The sequence below is a fragment of the Oryza brachyantha genome, chromosome 6 (assembly GCF_000231095.2).
Source record: "Oryza brachyantha chromosome 6, ObraRS2, whole genome shotgun sequence".
Taxonomy (NCBI): domain Eukaryota; kingdom Viridiplantae; phylum Streptophyta; class Magnoliopsida; order Poales; family Poaceae; genus Oryza; species Oryza brachyantha.
This window is the reverse complement of record NC_023168.2, coordinates 1596160-1614520: the sequence shown is the minus strand read 5'-3', so window position 1 is coordinate 1614520 and position 18361 is coordinate 1596160. Positions and strand designations below refer to the sequence as shown.

The 18361-nt window shown below is 42.0% G+C and overlaps 2 protein-coding genes and 1 long non-coding RNA gene across 3 annotated transcripts; 1 reads left to right on the top strand and 2 right to left on the bottom strand.

The window, feature by feature from the left end:
• Window positions 1-126: 126 nt before the first annotated feature.
• LOC102717624 (WRKY transcription factor 72A-like) lies at window positions 127-5295 on the bottom strand. The gene is made up of 5 exons (XM_015838344.1): window positions 5147-5295; window positions 4370-4447; window positions 3318-3899; window positions 3049-3162; window positions 127-1382 (listed from the first exon to the last, which is right to left on the bottom strand). The coding sequence occupies exons 1-5, from the start codon at window positions 5210-5212 to the stop codon at window positions 414-416; spliced, it is 1809 nt and encodes a 602-aa protein (XP_015693830.1). The 5' UTR covers window positions 5213-5295; the 3' UTR covers window positions 127-413.
• On the top strand, window positions 2201-11855 carry LOC107304396. The gene is made up of 3 exons (XR_001550467.1): window positions 2201-2453; window positions 11143-11244; window positions 11349-11855. It is a non-coding gene; the product is annotated as an uncharacterized LOC107304396 (long non-coding RNA).
• A 3607-nt stretch (window positions 11856-15462) lies between these two features.
• On the bottom strand, window positions 15463-16102 carry LOC121053213. The gene is made up of 2 exons (XM_040524732.1): window positions 15673-16102; window positions 15463-15553 (listed from the first exon to the last, which is right to left on the bottom strand). Exons 1-2 carry the CDS (start codon window positions 16015-16017, stop codon window positions 15497-15499), a joined length of 402 nt encoding a protein of 133 aa, XP_040380666.1. The 5' UTR covers window positions 16018-16102; the 3' UTR covers window positions 15463-15496.
• Between the last annotated feature and the right edge of the window lie 2259 nt (window positions 16103-18361).

Genomic DNA, 18361 nt, shown 5'->3' with positions numbered 1-18361 from the left:
ATTTTTTTAATAAAACGAATAATCAAACGTGTGTCAAAAAATCGATGAACCACTTATTAAAATACATGAGTATATATACCTATGTTTTTTTCCTATACAAGCGATGCTTATCTGAAAATGTACCTTTGTATTGTTTGAGTCACTTATTTGTTCATGTATAATATGTCCATTCATCTTTTGCTAACTCATAAAAATGAAATGGAAATAAAACACAATTACATGTTTACAGTTAATCAAAACATTTTCTGTATCCTATAAATCAAGATAATTCCCCTCCTGTGACACACACTAATTAACATTCTGACACAAGTATCATCCTGCATATCTACACCAAAGGATTAAATCCCAAAAATGTCCCAATGAATATGGATGAGCATATCTGCATACTATGTATATATATTATCTTCAGCTAATTAATGTGCTTGCTCTCTGTTCGTCACAGGAGACGTCGACGCACTCGTCGTCGATCCTGATAACCCCAGCGACGGCTGCAAGAACATCTGGCTGCTCGAGCTCTGTGCCGCCGCCGCCGTCGTTGACGACGGCGACGACTGTGCCAGCCCCAGCCCGAGATGCTCACCCCACTTGAGCCCCACCTTGCTGTCGTCGTCTCCTCCCGACGCCGGCGCGCCGGCACCCTTCGTGCCGACATACGACGTGATGGCGGCCGCCAGCGCCGTGTGGAAGCTCGGGTCCGCCGTGATCGCCTTCGCGATCGTGTCGGTGAGCACGCCCGGCGCCGCCGCCGCCGCGCCGGAAACCGCCTTCTGCTGCATCTGGTAGAGCGGCGAGCCAGCCTGTGCGCCGCCGGCGCCACCACCGCCGTGCCTTCCATTGATGCTTCTCAGTGCAGCCTCGAACGGCGAGCCCTTGCCGCCGCCGTTGTACGGATGAGCGGCTAGTGACGCTCCATAGCTCAGGTACCCCGGCCATGGGGTGCTGCTCGGGCCGGAGCCGCCGGAGAAGGTGAAGCCGGTGGAAGGGTACCTGGCGGCGTGCGAGCTCGCGAAGCTCGAGGAGAACCTGTTGCTGAGGGAGAAGGCCCCCTGCGAGGTGGCCGGCGAGGTGAGGTCGAGGGTGATGGTGGGGTAGGAAGGGGTGGAGGTGATGGACGCGGCGGCGTGCGGGAGGAAGAACGGCCGGGCGCCGACGCCACCACCACCAGGCCTGGCGGCGTCTACCGTGGCCGCGAAGCCGAGGGCCGGCGATGGCGCGGCGGCGTAGGGGCCGAGAGAGGTGGAGGAGGAGGAGCCCGAGATGAGCATGGAGGCGGCGGCGGAGGTGGTGGAGGCCATGGCGGTGGCGGAGACGGAGAGCGGGTGGTTGTGCGTGCCCTCATAGGTGGTGATGAGGATGGACATGTCATCTGCGCACCGTTGCACCTGCGGAAACGTGACGTGCATGGTCAGGAGTCAGGACATGCAGCTACTCATGTAGTGTATGGCATTACAGAAAAAGGGCTCATCAAAACACATAAATTTTATAGGATTTTCACATGAAACGTTTTAGTTTCTCTGTATTTTCTTCTTGAATTTCCTCTAAACCGAAAAGACCGACCCTGGTATATTATTGAGTGGATTATGTTCCTGATTATGTCTAATACATTAATAGATTTTTCTATTTTGAGAGGGAGGGCTAGATAGCTTAAAGCTAGTAGTCTAAGTAATTTAGTACACCATCCGTTTTCATTTTATAAGATTTTCTAATCTTGTTTAGATTTATTCATAGATTATATATGTATTTTGTATATATGTTTATATTTGTTAGCATTTTTATATATAAATCTAGGTAAGACAAAAAAGAGTTCTAATATGAAAAAGAGGGAGAGTAATTTATTTTGAAAAAAAAAAGAAAGCGTGGAGAAGTCCATTACGTTGTATGTATTTTTATTAGTCCAAACTAAATACTCCCTCCATCCTAAAACATTGTCCTCTCTGAAAAAAAGATCTGATATATATTATGCAGTATATTCTTAGAAACTGAATTGGAAACCATAGTAAACGTTATGAAATTTTACCGTAGTAAACTTTTCAAGTATCTGAAATTCCAGTAATTGGTGTACAGATGCGCTTGAAATTACTAGTAGTCGTTTACCAGTTTCAGACTGGAGTAAGCTGTATCTTCATGCCATTTGAAAATTTGGGCCACTGTAAAGGCCCACGGAGCTTTCAAAGCCCAATAGGGAGGGACCCAGACCAGTTTGATTCGACCCACCATAACACCCAGCCGCGTGCGCGCCGCCGCCGGAAGCCGGAGTTGGCGGGGCGGCGGCTCCGGCGGCCAACACCACCGCTCCTCCTCCTCCTCCTCCTCCTCTCCGGCGTGGCACATCGCTGCATCAGCCTCGCGAGAGTGCCCGGCGGTGCAGCGGGCTCGGGCTTCGCTCGCTCTCCCTCTCGATCAGCCCCCGCCCCAACCCTATGCGTCGCTCCCTCTACGCCTCTACCAATCAGGTCAGGCTCCGATGATCCGATCCGATCCCCATTTGCTCGTGCTCTCCTGGTTTTTAATGGCTACTTGATGGTGGCGCTAGCACTTGGTTGCTTGATCTATGAGCTTGTGTGTGCGGATTTTTCGACCAATTTGGTGGTTCGGATCGTAATTATCTGTGGATGCTTGGTACCTACGCGATTAATTTAGCTAGTCAACTGCCGATTGAAAAATTTCGGTGGAAAAACTAAGAGAGGAATCTAAAACCAATAGTTGTTGGATTTGATTCGGAAATTGAGACCATCAGCACTCGGTGGTTTGTTATTCGGTCCATTTCTAGCAATCAAATACGGCTCAAATTGAATGTAATTTGGTTCAACCACTGTGGCTAGACCTAAATATCTTGTTGATATACCATTGGTTTTTGCTAGTTTGGTAACTTGGATTCAGCCTATATATTTCTAGCTTCCTCCAAGTCAAATTTTCCGGCAAGCGAATTCAAAAACGAGTTGCAATGTTGAACAAAAAAAATATGTTTAGCACTGTAGTCTATGCCAAGTTGATTTGATCATTAATAGTTTGATTTATTGTAGACGATACATAATGCATTATATATACCTGCTTCCTGACTGGGCATCCTGCTGCCACCGTGCATCGATAGTAGGCGCGCGGGCATGGGTTACCCTTCGCAATCTTCTGCCCATACTTCCTCCACTGGCACCCATCATTCATCTGAGCAACCATACAAATTGAATCACATTTTTTTCCATCACATCTCGTTTGATTTATCAGCTTAGCGCGCATATATTAGCATTTAGCAAGAGAGAACAATTTCCAAGATGTATACTAGATTACTAGTAGTTGTGTGTGAAAAATTATGCACTTACCGTCGGTGCATCACATCTCGCCCTCACTGAAACCCTAGCCTTCTTGACCTGTGGCTGAGGAGCTATGTCATCCTCGGCTTCCGCGCCGACGCTTCTCAAGTTCTTCAGCATTTTGCTTGGTGGCCATTGCTCCGTGGTCTCTGCGGTGTCGTCCTTTGCATCCTCAAAGCTGCCTTCAGGGCTCAATGTCATCACATCCTGGTGTACCCTGTCAGTGGTATTATTGGCACCAGCTCTGCGGTCTGATAATCCCAGAGAGAGGCCTCCTTCCTTGATCTTCAGAAAATCTTCAGTACTCCTTTTGACTTCACCGATGGTACTCCTGTCTTCATTCTTGTGTTTGCTCGTGCTCATGCCGAGGCTTAACGAAACGAATTCATGCTCCTCGGTGTCGGCATTCAAGGTGGTCGGAGGGTGATCTGGGAGCTTCTTGGCCTTGCCTTGCTGAAGAGCGTCGTAGAAGTGCATCTGAAGAGATCTGTAGTCCTGTGAGATTCGTGATAGCAACGTCTTGAGCCTCTCGTTCTCTTCTCGTACTTCACCCATTTCTTCCCTTGTTGATGCGAGCTTATCGTCCTGACCCTGAAGCCATAATTGCAACAAGATGTGTTAAGCATATCTGAAACAAATCACACATATGATAATGGTTACGTGTGTCATATGAACGATCTGGGTTGATATAAAGACACTGGTATAACTCTTATGCATGCCATGCATCCTGACCTTATTTTGAGCTTTCAGATTTAGCAAAGTTTGCTTTGATGATGAGTCGATACATGATCTTTCTGTTAGGCTTGGTGAGCGCACCTAGAAATATAACCTGATGATAAAAATACTTTCTAGAAGAAAAGATAAACTGCGTGTATGAACTTAAAATAGGCGGTTTTATGATATTTCCCAAAATTTGAGGGCATGAAAACTAGACATTAAAGTTTACCCTTTTACTTGTTATATTATTAAGTAAAAAGTAGAGAAAAGGGAAGATTTTGGATCCTCTCATACACAACCATGAACTTTGATTAATGAATTAATGGATGGTTCATAGTAGGTACCTCCTCCTTTGTGCTTGATATGTTCCGTAAGGACTTGAAAAAATTGCCATCTGAAATCTGATTCCCATCTTTTCTAACCTGCAATTAATATAGCATAGAATTGAAGATGGTATATTAGTAAATTAAATAACACAATACACAAATATATTCAGGGACAGCTACGTACAGAGTATATATATAGACTATCATTAATTCCAGTTCATATATAGTTTATCCATGATTTATCTTCTCTATATGTATGCATGAGAACGGATGATTCTCAATATTTCGATAAGAAGATGAACACCTGATTGATTTGGGGATAGACGAATTTGTCTCTACCTATGCACCGCTATTTTAAGAGAACTACATTTCTGAGAAAAAACAAAGAGTCCCTGTTCTAATGGCTGATGGTCCAACAAGAACAAGAATCTGAAAAGAAAGCTCTACCTTAGTCCTAATCGTACCTATCAAATGAGGTTTGTTTCAGTCCAACAAAAAATAACAAAAAGTACCTCGAGGTACTGGTACCTCGAGGTACCGGTACCTTGCGGTACCAAATCGTTTCTGATCGTTGGATCTAACAGTGCACATCCTACCCAGCTAGATCCAATAATGGGAAACGATTTGGTACCTCAAGGTACTTTTTGTTAGACTAGAGCAAATCTCTATCCAAATAAATGATCCAACTTTTGAAAGAAGGATAGAAAATCCTTTTTACATGAAAGAGTGTAACCTTTTTTTAGAAAAAAAATAGAAGTACATATGCATAATTCAAATAGAAAAGGAAGCTCATACCTCGTCTTTTAGCCGCTCTTCATGGGTTCCAAGCTGCTTCTCTCCCTTGATCATCTCCTCTTTCATGTGCAGAGAAGCTAGCTGCTGCTCTGAGCAGCACAACCAGGCCTTCTCCTCTCCTTCTCCAAGTTCTTATCTGCCTTCAGCTCTTTCTCTTCTCCCTTTTGTTCCAGCACCGGTCTTATGGCTTAATTATAAAGGCAAGCCATGTCCTCTTCCTTCTCCTCTTTGGACTTTTGCATAAATTAAGTCGTAACCTTGTGCTTACCTATGTGTTAGGCGGTCAGCATCCTAAATGTCAAACACGGCCGCACTCTTGGGTGACTTGTGGAGAGAAGGGGGGAAAAAAACTGAGCACAGGCGACTGAGATTTATGTGGATTTCAACGTGTGTAACATGTTGCTATCTTGTTGAAAGGCCAATTCTAAGATGTGCAGCGTCCAGACTGCGTACGTCTGGCCGGAATATGATCCAGGAGCACGTCCACCGTTAATGTCCGTACGAAGCTTCCTGCAAGTCTTCGCCATCGCCGACTATTATAGGACCGTGTGTGTTCAAGTAATTGATTGGTTTTGAAATTTCATTTGGACTTTAACATGATCATATATGGTTAAGCAGCTAGCTTGGTCCTTGTGTGATGATCATAGTCTATGGAGGGGCAGCTCGAGTACCAGTGTAGTATTTTAGGAAAAAGAAAATGATTGCCATGATTGACCAAATTTAATGAACATTCACATTCAGATGAGAAAAACTGGGGAAATTTGGTAACAAATTCAGGTTTTCTCATGTTTGAGCTAGATCAACGACAGCTTGTCCGTATTGGTAATTAGAGGACCACTTAGCATCTTAATTTTATCCGCATTGATTGGTGAGAGCAGAGGACCACACATGGGTCTTTCTCATAAGTAAGAATTTATCTTGAGTGCATACTCCACTTCATTCAACGAACTGTAGTAACATGCATGCATGATACTATAAGTTCCTAGAGTAGTATCTCTTTAGACTTGAGGTCATATGACGACTAAGAATTATTCCAGGAGTTTGAAATTGAACGCCACATAATGATCAGTCCTGATTCAATTAATACGTATGGTCTGATTGATTCTTTGAAAACAAGCAAACGCATGGTGTTGTTGATCAAGATAAAAATTGGTTTGGAAATGTGAATTGAGTACGGACAGTAGGTGCATGTCTAGATTAGACGAAGGTAGGATAGTTAAACCTTGAATTTCAGCACAAATTTGGCAAGTGAGGAGAAATAGTTTTTTAGAAACAGTGGTAACCAGAGAGAGGTAAAATATAAGGCACATGCATCTTACAAAAACGTTTCTTTTCTCAAGAAAACTAATATTCTCTTGCTTTCTAGATCTATAATTAAGAACTGCGCTCAGCCTGCAAAGTTTGGATTATATCTCCTAGATCCAAGGTTTCCCCTTCCACAGGCACATCAGTGGACCACTTCCACTTGTATGGTATTCTCTGGAAATCAAAAATCAGCACACTAATAAAATGCAAGACCATTGACCTTAATCATAACTACTTCAAGGAAATTTAGAACAGAGTATAGGTACTGTAATCCAAAATTAGCTGTACCATTTGCCTAGATTACCGAGTAGGTTCTGCTGGTGGAGGTGGTCTTCGAGATTCAGACTGCCTCTTATGATGATCCATTTGTGCCCTTTTAGAGGTATATATATTTCTAGTTCATGGATTTGTTCTCTCTGTTGTTTTTAGATCCCAATGCGTTGAAATCTCCTTACCTAGTGCTGTACGCATGGTTCTCAACTTACATCAGTAACATAGTTTTACTGTATTATAGTGCACTATTTTTTTCGTTCTTTTCCATCGTTTTCCTTCTTTTTTTTTTTGAAAGCCGGCAATAACCCTTCTTTGTTAATATTCATTTCTTCAAGTTCCTTCGCCTTTTTAAACTTCATAACTGTGGTAATATATCGTAGATAAAAGTAGATTTATGCCACACTGCTTTAGTTAAATATTTCACAATGCAAGACTTTCTAGTCTTATCCAAGTTTTATATCGATGCTAATGGATTGAGACACATATACAAAACATATATATTGATCAATTGATAAATCTAAACATGACAAGTAAATCTTAAGATATAGAACAAAGGGAGTATAAATGACATTGCCACCTAGCTAGCTTGTTCTTTCCAGCATGCAGTTTAGGTAATTAGGTACTGCATCTGGTGCCGTCCAAGCTTTTCCTTTGAATTGGTGTGTGCAGGCCGGCCGGGACTTTGCATACTTATGTTAGGTAATGTGATACAGTTTCAGCTGATAAATTGAAATTTGCAGCAGTTCAAGAATTGCTAGAAGCCTAACTAGAACCAGGGTTTTTAAAAACCAGTCCGGTTTCCAACATGTTAATTTTTCTCATCAAGTTTGATTTGTCTTCCATGTTTTAATCAACGCGTGGAATTATTCACTAATTTAGTTCATCCAATGAGTGAATCTTTGATTACAGCCCTCTGTAATTTTCAGTTGCTTAGTTATCTTTCCTAGCCCATGATCTATCTCGTTGTCACATATGTAAACTCATTTGACTTTGAAGAGAAAATAATTTGCTAACTGTCAGAATTTAGGTCCTGTTGAAAGTGTCATAAGTATGCATTCATGCATGTGTTGTTATCTTATTTCTGATGATCTGTATTCATAAGATCATGCATGAATCAGAAGTCAACTCAAGTTAAATTATCTAAGTTGAGAGGTAAACAATTTTAAGAGCTTTTACAATTTGCAGCAATATGACCTGTAGATTTCGAGTACTGGTTGTACCAGTACAGCACAATATGCAGGTTCATCCTTTAAGTTGACTATTGCTAGTTGATTATTTTTATTATGTATGTACTCGTTGACTTCGTTGAGTATCTATCAATACTTTTACACTATGAGGCTATGTGTTTTTTTGTTAATTACCAAATGAAGCAAATGGTATTTCTAGTCATGCAAATTAGCGGTTAATTCTAAATGAAAAGAATTCTAGCTACACGCTAACTAATGAAGGTAAGCACAATACCTAAGCGTGTTGTTCAGAAACTCAGATGCAGCAGCTGCAACTTCTGCTTGCATGCATGCTGCCTCTCTTTCTTGGAATTCACATTGTCTGAAATTCAAAGCAACTATTGTGTAAACAGATATGAAATCAGATGGTTTCGGTGATAGTCATTGTAGAAAATCAGTAGGCTAATCTTGACATGCATTGTGACATTGGTGGCCATTATATCAGAAAATATGCACAAGGATCACGTAGTAGCTAGCTAACATAGTTTACATGGTCCCAAAAATTATGTGGCTTAGGTAGCCAAAGATATTTGACAAGTTGGGCACACAAATGGTAGTTAGATCGAAGACACACGAGCACAATGAGAAGACTGAAAGTACGTGTCCTTTTAATTAATTTATAGTTGCAATGATCAGAAGGAACCTTCAAGTTGCACCCAGCTTATGTCATGCTTATGTGCCATGCATGCATGCATCCATCCATTTTATGCTAATTAAGGAGATTAGCTGTGCCCTTGTTGGCTGCACAACATGCAGTTCCAGGATATGCATGTAGGATATTATTCAGAGTAGAAAGCAATGCTTCTTCAGAAAATAGGGGAGACTTCAGTCAGTTTACAACATGCAAGTGTATACACACACTTATATCCTCTGTCGTCAGATTTGCTTTGAGATTCACAGGTGTTGTATTATAGACTTCAATAAAACACACAATATTGTATTTCTCATTTTAGTACAGTACGAACCTAACCTCGATAAAGTATCCAATTAATTGTTTTGGTCTATAGGTGTACATGTACACGCACTTGCCTCGTGAAAATCCATGGACTACTGTGCATATATTGCCTTTCTTCCAAATGCCCCTTGTAAACTGCAAAATTATGAATAAGGGACCCATTTTATGTTAATTTGATCATGATAAACTTTAATATTGATTGATGTCATCATGGGGGTGGCATATGGGGCCGAGCTTTTCAACGATACCGTCAAAGTGGTGCCTAATCAATCACAAGGGCAATCCACATGGACTCATTGTCATAGGGGCAAAGAACAAGGCAATCAACTGGAGGTTTATTTGGTTTCTAATCCAATTTCAAACCGGTTGCTTGAAAGCAAGTGACTTCTCTCATGGCAGAGTCCTTTGATTTTGTATTCTTGTGTCAACTTTCATGGCCTATACAGTATTGGGAGTCTTCACCTAGCATGTGCCAACTGTTCCCTTATTGATTGAGCTTTTCCGTTGAACTGTGCACAAGTGGCATAGAATGGTCAGGAACTCAAGATAATCAATTAGTTAGTTCTATTTGTCTTCCTTTCAGAAAATTTTGTTAAAAAAAATAAGCACTGTTTTTCCAGCTCAGATTCTCAGTTATGGAACTATATATGAAGGTCTTGGTGATGCATGGCCGCATCAATTAAAAGACAGAATTTCTTGTGAACTATTTGCAAGTTGCATCATATGCCTGGTCATAGTCACTGCCATGACATAATTTGATAGTATTGGTTGAAAGGTGTTGATCCTAATTGTTTGGCCAAAATTGAGTATGATAATTCACAAAAGGATATTCAATTATGGGGAATTTTTTTATCTAATCCAGAATTCTCTATAGTTGTGCTCTGTTTAGCTACAAACTCGTCGTCAAAGAACATCAACGATGGCAACGACATTTTCATGGTGCTTTCTACCTTTGAAAATATAGTAGTAGTTAGCTCTAAGCATTCATGGAATCTTCTGATTGGGTGTGAATTAAATACCTTGAAAAAAATTGAAGAGAAAAGCATCTCGCAAAAAAAAGATCGAGTTCTGATTGGGTAGGAGACTTCTCATTGTTGCATCTCTTTCTGCCATTATAATTCGATAGCTACAGCCTCCTGTGTTTTGATGGTTTTCCATGTTGTACTTTCTCTATTTTTCTCCTTTTCAAGTATGTTGTTCTTTTCCTGTTGAAATTTCTTCCAAATTAGTTGCGCGTGATGGAGATGGTTCATTTGATTTTTGGTTATTTTCTTTGCAAAGCCATGTGAGTTGGTACGACTTGGAAGTCCATGAATTTAATGTAGAGCCTGATGCTCTGGTACAAATTGGAGATTATCCAAACTTGTATTTGACTATATGTAATATACATAAGTATATCGAAACCATGTGTCTTAAGTAGGCTAGATCTGGCGTCCATGACCTCTCACACACATTGACCAAATGTGCTAGCTATTTAGTGTCTAATATTTCAGTTATACCTTTTCTTAATATGGAATATCTAAAGTCTCACTATCAATCATCAATCAACATGTTGACCTTAACAAAATTTAGTGTTTGTGATTTCAGCATTTTTAATATTGATACTTAGATCATGCAGACTGGTTATGCTGCCTATGTTAGATTAGGACAATGTAAGATAGCACCAAACAAACTGTGGCCTATGTTACATTAGGACAATGTAAACTAGCAATCAAACAAACTGGGACCTGATGCCAATCACCCAGCTGTATACCTGCATCTGAATTCCAATACTTCAAGAAGTTACCACAGGACTTCACCTCCTACAGGACAGCAGTATAGAATCCATCCTCAAGAATAAACAAATTGTAGATTAGTTTGGCTGCAAGGCTGCAGCTGCAAACCAATAGAGCACAACCATGTTGACAAAAAAATAATGGAGAACAACAAGTCAGTACATTATTTAGAAACAAACGTAGCTATGGATCATGTCCAAGTTAATCAAGTTGCTCTTTGAATAGGATTATCTCACACAAACAGTCGATCATGGACATGATCAAAGTAGACGAACAAATATGACCAGAGAACACACCCATCCTGTAAATGGTAAAAAAAATGGGAGATATCTAGCTGCTGGTTTCTGGCTGATAATGACACAGACACCAGTTTACAAACATATAAATTCAACGCTTTTGCGTAAACGTAACAATTGGATAAACATTGCTCAACTAAAGTACTTACCTTTTAATTTGATGCAGGCTCATATCATTTGGGTTGAAAGGTGTGGGTCACCTCCACCACCCAACATGGACTTCTCTTCAGCTACAGTTCTGGGTTTCTGCTTCTTCCTGATTTGATTGGTACTAAGTTCCTCCTTAGTGTCACACATTTCTTTTTCCTTATTGCTTTTGAAGTGTCATTTTGTACGGAATTGTTTAATTTGTAATTGTCAACAAATGTACAGCAAGTAGGTCACAAGCTCTGAAACTCGTGACTGCCTCCATCATGCCGAACATGAGATGATCGACTGAATATGTACATGCAATCAGATTCTTTTTTCCCTCTCGAAGTCTGCATGTTCCCATCAAAAATGTTTCTCTGAAGGTTCTAGAAGTTTCAGATTCAAACAAAACATAATTGCAAGAGAAGTACCATGCCGTCATTGGAAAAATTTTCCACTGGAGGCAAACTGGCAACCGGAAAGCACAGTCACTACAGGGTTATAGCATGCCAAAGAAAGCATTTCTTTTGATAAATGCAACGGAACCTCGATATTTAAAAATGTGTAATGTATATTTCTCCCGGCAAAAAAAATGTTCATTTCTCAGTTTTTCAAGTATGCAACAGCATGATGCGTTCAACGCTGATAAAACAAATTGCTTGAGGCTTGCAAGTTGCAAATGTACAGAAATTACAATGATATAGTTTCTGCAAATGGAGTAGCAGAAGAGGTATTGAATTTGGGTTTTAACTTACAGATGTAATGGATTAGCATCAAATTCTGGTAAGCTGAGAGCATCCCCAAGAGAATGACTAAATTCTGAATCTCCAAATCAAAATTTAGTCATTCATTTTAGTTTTGGCAACTCGAATTTATACGAAGGAACACAAAATTGAAATGTAGAAAAAAAAAATTGTATCCTAACTAGAACCGGTGTATCAAAGCTAGTCCTACAAGAAGCATTTAACATCTGACCACTACATTGCTCAAATTATGTCATCTCTGCAAGGCGGCGCAATGTATTTAGAACCTCACTGAAATATACATTATTCCATTTTTCCAGAGTCAAGAGAGACCAAATGAAACAGCAGCCCATATATGAAAATTGAATTGGGAATAACTTAAAACAGCAGCCTGCAGCAGTAGTTTGCACAACCACGTAACAATTATTATAATGACGCAAGTCAATGCTTTCATCAGGCTTTGAATTGTGCATGTCAAAAACAGGCCATTATTTTGCACCCCTTTTTGGCTTTTGCTTATGCTTATAAGCTAAAATTTGAATTTTCACCCTTAAATTTAAAGTTTATTTTTTCAGCTTTCGCTTTTAGATCGCTATAAACACAAATATAAAAGTTTTATTAGAAAATATTTTCCGTTTACAAATATACTGTTTGGTTTTTTTCCACCAACAAACTAAAAGATGACCTGTTTGGTTACATCGCATAAGACCTAAAAGTACGGTTTGATTCCTTGCAGTTAAATTATTAGACCTGAAAACTCATTGGCTTCATGGTATTGACATGGGCTATTATATATAGGGGCCAATTACAACAGGATACTAAAATTTAATTATAGTAACTTAAAGCTACAACATCAGGCATGAAACAGCTAAGATCTCATTAAACCCACTGTAGTGTTCATCAGTGTATTATAGAAACTCTGGTCATGACAATAATGCTGAGAAGTCAAATCATTTCAATGTAGTCTATAGCCTAAATGGCTAAATCCTCTACAGAAAAGATAAACTAAAAAATGGTCTAGTCTCATTCAGGTGGATGGTGCAAAGCCCAAGTAGAATCAGTCAGAAGACGCAAAACAGATGAAATTAAAGCAATACATAATCACCGCTCAGTTATTTCTGAAAAGAAAACAATATCTACCACAGTAGTAACTGTACTTTGAACCATTAAATAACAGAAGACAAGTGCAAAATAGAAGCAAAAGAAAAATCAAAAAATATCCCCTTTGATGGAAAAAACTTGTTCATATTACATTTCATACTTTTCATCCTCTTTGATGAAATTGTCAATGCTATTTTATTAATGTAGCAATAAATGACACAACAGCCAATTGAATCATTAAAATCTCAACATAGACAACAAAAGGGGAAAAAAAAATCATAAACCATGACCACGGTATATGTGATTGCAACAGTTTGGATTTAAAACCTGTGCCTACTTATTATCAGTCGATTTCTAAGAAACATGAAAACTTGAAGGCCCAAAGTAATGTGGAGGAGAGCAAATCACCCGGCTCAAGTTCCAAACAACAGACTTACTAAGTTGAGTACCCTGCACATCCTCTTACAGAAACTTTAAAGAGTGTTTGGTCAACTGAAACCAAATTTAGCATATTTAGTTGAGTTTTTTTTTACCATCCTAGAAAAATACTTTGAGGTAAAAAAAAATTAGAGCAAAATTCTGGTACCTTGAGATACTAAATTTTTACACTAAAAGATATAATACCCTTAGGTATTTTTTTCAAGGATGTTAAAAAAAACTCTATTTAGTTAGGCCTCGCGACAAAGTTTCGAACAATAGGAAATGCAAACGAGGTATTGCTATTCATTTATGTTTTCCCCTCATATGTGCCGCTGGGTTTGTTGCCTGCCCCAGCTTGAGCCTCTCATAAGCAAGATATAATCAATAAGCAAAGTGCAGCCACAAGATAAGACAACTTGTCTTGGTTAAGTCAAAGATCCCATATTCACCAGGATAAGGGACTATATATCTGATGCCCCCCGTCATCTGCTAAACTGTAGATGGCATTTTCTTAATGTAAAATGATGAAACAGGCCTCGTTAAAACTTCTAAAGAAGGAAACAACAACACGAAAAGAAAGCAGCCGTTTGTCCTGACCACAGAAACTTTATCAAAATAACAGGCCATTTGTAAAAGCTTTGTCAGCTGAAGGTCAGAGCAGCCATGTTGGTCAAGTCCTCTCGTCTTTGTTCATCAGACCAGACACCACACACACAGAATTAACCCTCCCCAATTTGGTCATTAACTCCACAATTCATCTGGTTTTGGCGCTAAGCACTCACTAATGGTCACATGTACATCGCTAACATTAGGGTTGCAGGCTTTCAGGCCTAATGCAAACAAGTAAACAATGAATCAAACAAAAATGTTTGAGAGGAGATGTTCAATTCTTTCTGCAATATTATTATTACAGGCAATGACTCTGCTTAGCTCGTTGGGACGCTTCAAGTAGATTCGTGGGCCGGCCGGCCCACTGGCCGAACGGGCCAGCTGATTAATGGGCCCACGCCGACCGGCTTGCATACAGGAAAAAGTGTCTCCCATTCAACAAATACTCGGGGGAAATCATGAAAAATAAATTGTGACTGAATGCCTTTGTCGTTGAGATGAATTTGGTCCCAAATATTTGCCTGACAGGCTGAAAATGATATTAGAAATCGTAAGAATAACAAAAATCTGGATGATAACTGCAGGCGAGAGCTATTACTGAGAAGAGCTGACCTATTATCAGTCAGATTCTCTTCATTGTTCATAGTTCAGACAAGCTTTGATCTTCAAGTGTCATTACTCCTCTGCTAGCTCAAGGGACTGTGCTGAAATTGTTAATTCAGAGTCCAGCTGACTTGCACCCCTTGAAATTATGCTTGTTTCTCTCCAGCTCATAGATATCAAGATCCTGGCAACTGAATATAGGAAAAGTACTCCTGTTGTTAATGCTAATTTCCCCATGAACTTATATAAATTGAAAATAATGAAGAGCCATGTCTGGGCAGAGCCAACAAGTATTTCCATAGTTTTACCTTTATATTGATTGCTCTCAGCAAACAAATCATCAGCAAAAGGTTAGTCTTAGTCTTAGTACTTGCAGTCTTAGTACGCAAATTCAACAATTGATAAAAAAAAAAGGGTATGGTTTTCAGGCACAACAGAATAAAGTGTTGTGGCAATTGATAACACAGAAGATGGATACATAATTTAGCTACTTCGTCCGCATGATACTAGTTAAGATAGCGTATAACTCTGTGTGAATGCTAAACTCAGCGAACTGACTTTGCCAGGATAACAAACACAGTGTCCTATAGACATTGTAATATATATATATATACTTGGTGTGGTGCAGCGACATCGTTATAGCGCTGCGAGGATTAAAAAAACAGCTTACACTGAGAGATAGAGATAACATACTATCTTGCATTCTAAAATGTCAGCTTCTTCAATGGTCCAACTCTTAACAAATAACTTATAGTACAAATGATCCTACAATTTATTCTCACTTAACATCAAAATATACTTAAAAGACAATCTCTTGATTAAAAGATAGTCTTTATCTTTCTTTCATTAAAAAATTATATAGATATCTATTTGGAGATGGCCTGAGATCAGCACCACGTCGGCACGTGAAGTTAATCAGGTAGAGGCAGAGGGGTCTGCGCCTGAAGGCATAATCTCCGCTGCTGTGTTAGGCTACAACGAGAGAGAGAGAGAGAGAGAGAGGAACTAATTAACTTTGAGTGGAAGGGAAAAAAATGGCTTTAAGAAACCTCAAGCGAGAGAGGAGAGCAAGTAGTAAGACTAAGACTAACCTGTTGCTCGTCATCACCACCTTGGTTGGATTGCGAGCTCTCGCCCACGGTGTCCCCTAAGTCATGGTCGGATGGGTCGCTGTGCATAGCTGACCCTTCTTCGGTGTCCTCTCCACTATACCACCCTTCTTCGGATGAGCTGTCCTCTATTCGCAGAACAGCGCGATTGGGGTTTGCTTCCATCTCTTCTTGCAGCTGCCCAAGCCTCGCCACTCCACCACACCATTCGAGTGAAATCTCCTTGAGCTTCCGTAGGTGCTTGATCCCAATAATCCCTGATTCCAACCTGCAGTAAGAGATTTCTATTGTTTCCATCTGAGGCAAGGTGCGCTCCTCAAATCTCATCCCTCTTAGGTGAGTTAGATCATCAATCTTAATCCTCCTGAGCTTTGGGAATGCCTCTCCTTCTTCTCCCCAACATATGCGTCCCCCACAAGTTGCAGGATCATGAGATTGGGAAGTTCTCCCAGTATCTGTACGGTTTTACCTTCAAGTTCACTTCCAAATAAGTCGGTGTGTGAGCCCCTTAACCCAGTCAATCTCCTTAATACATCCCCGCAAATGCAGGCTCTTCAGAAAGCGAGGAGGAGAAATCAAATGTAGCCACTCGAGACTTGCCAATGAAGAATCCTTGGCCTTAGTAGAATATATGTAGAGAGATTGAAGGGACGTGAGCTTCTCAATGGCTGCACATAGCACATTGCATTTTGGCTGTGTGGCACCATTTGTTTCCAGCTTTAATTTTTTTAATCGGCTTAGCTCCCCCAGCTCATTCACTGCATCGCTACTATTTGCCTGATATCCACAAGCCCTAGTTCTTGTAGCTGTTTTAAATTTCCAATTCCCTTAGGTACCCCCACACCTCTTGTCTTAAACCAGCCACTAGAACAAGCCATGTGGAGCTCAGCAGTTACTTTACGACGCTTATGTTATGTAATTCAGGCGTGGTTGTGCTTAGTTATTTTCGCTTACTGTAGCGTGTCTAGCTATTTTTGCGTTCTGTTTTTTCGTTGTTGCGCCCGATTTGTTAGTTGGGCGTAGTCCGAGTCTGTTGTGCACGATCAAATCGTGCGTGAGTGGGTCATCGAGTCCGAGCTTCGCGGCATGTTCTGGGTGGTGGGATGGCGCCACTCGCGAAGGAACGTAGCGTGCTGTGCGCGTCAATTTGTTCTTGTTTTTGCTATATAAATGGAGAAAGCAGAAAAGCGGCTGGAGATTAAGCCCGCACCAAAATTCTCTCGTGCTCGTGTGACTCAAGTGATCGCGTTGTGTTAATCGATTTCGGGAAATCCTACTCCGGCGAGGGTTGGAACAGCTTACGGGATCCTCGAGCTCGTCCTCAGGCCAGAAGCAGGGTCACGGCCGCGGCCGCGGCCGCGGCAAGGGACGCGGCACCATGAAGCCGGCTAAGGCTGGCGGGAAAAACACCGGTGGCATCACCGGGTCGGTCGCTGATGATCAGTGCAGGTACTGCGGTATCTCTGGCCATTGGGCCCGGGAATGCCGCAAGAAGAACGCGATGAAGCAGCCCACATGGCCGAGGCAGATCCCAAGGAGGAGGCCGAAGAGCCCATGTTGATGTTGGCCATGGCGGAGCTCGCCCCAGAGCAGGCTTCGTACCCGCCGCCGCCAATGACAATCGTCCACCTCGACGAACACAAGCTGTATGTTCAGCTCGGGGACGGAAGCGAAGAAATTTCCAGGACTTGGCTCCTGGATACTGGCGCAACCAACCACATGACGGGAGCAAGATCGGCTTTCTCCAAGCTTAACACGGGCATCCGTGGCACCGTGAAATTCGGTGACGGCTCCGTCGTCGGCATAGAGGGACGTGGCACAGTGCTCTTCAAGTGCAGGAACGACGAGCACCAAGCGCTGACGGGAGTGTACCACATTCCACACCTCACCACCAACATTATCAGCCTGGGCCAGCTCGACGAGGAGCGGTACAAATGGTCCTGTGAGAATGGCGTTCTCACGGTCTGGAATCAGCAGCGACGATTGCTGGCTCGCGTCCGTCGCTCGGCAAGCCGGCTCTACACCGTCAACCTCGACATCGACAAACCAGTTTGTCTGGCAGCACAAGGAGATGATGCAGCCTGGCGCTGGCACGCGCACTACGGGCACCTGAATTTTCGTGCATTGCAGAAACTCGGGCGTGAAGGCATGGTGCGCGGGTTGCCGCGGATTGATCACGTCGATCAAGTCTGCGACAGCTGCTTGGCCGGGAAGCAGTGACGCTATCCATTCCCGAAGCATGCCAGCTTCCGCGCCGAACGCAAGCTGGAGCTGGTGCACGGCGATCTCTGCGGGCCGGTGACGCCAGCGACACCGAGCGGCAACAAACTGTTCCTGCTGCTCGTTGATGACCTGAGTCGCTATATGTGGCTCGTACTCCTGCGCTCGAAGGACCAAGCATCAGAGGCCATCATGCGCTTTCGGGCTGACGCGGAGGCAGAAGCCGTCTCAAAGCTACGTACGCTGCGTACCAACCGCGGCGGCGAGTTCACGGCGCGATCCTTTGCGGACTACTGCGCCGAGCAAGGGATCCAGATGCATCTCACCGCGCCGTATTCGCCTCAGCAGAATGGCGTCGTGGAAAGGCGAAATCAGACCGTGATGGGCATGACGAGAAGCATGATGAAATCAAAGTCGCTCCCCGGCTGGTTCTGGGGGGAGGCTGCAACCA

Bases quoted from the DNA above. Each gene is read 5' to 3' on its own strand.
- LOC102717624 (XM_015838344.1), bottom strand. From the start codon at position 5,212: ATGAAAGAGGAGATGATCAAGGGAGAGAAGCAGCTTGGAACCCATGAA. The intron at 4,448-5,146 runs GTATGAGCTTCC...TATTAATTGCAG, and splicing joins AAGAGCGGCTAAAAGACGAG to GTTAGAAAAGATGGGAATCA. The intron at 3,163-3,317 runs GTAAGTGCATAA...ATGGTTGCTCAG, and splicing joins CGAGATGTGATGCACCGACG to ATGAATGATGGGTGCCAGTG.
- LOC121053213 (XM_040524732.1), bottom strand. From the start codon at position 16,017: ATGAGATTTGAGGAGCGCACCTTGCCTCAGATGGAAACAATAGAAATC. The intron at 15,554-15,672 runs GTTAGTCTTAGT...CTCTCGTTGTAG, and splicing joins GTGGTGATGACGAGCAACAG to CCTAACACAGCAGCGGAGAT.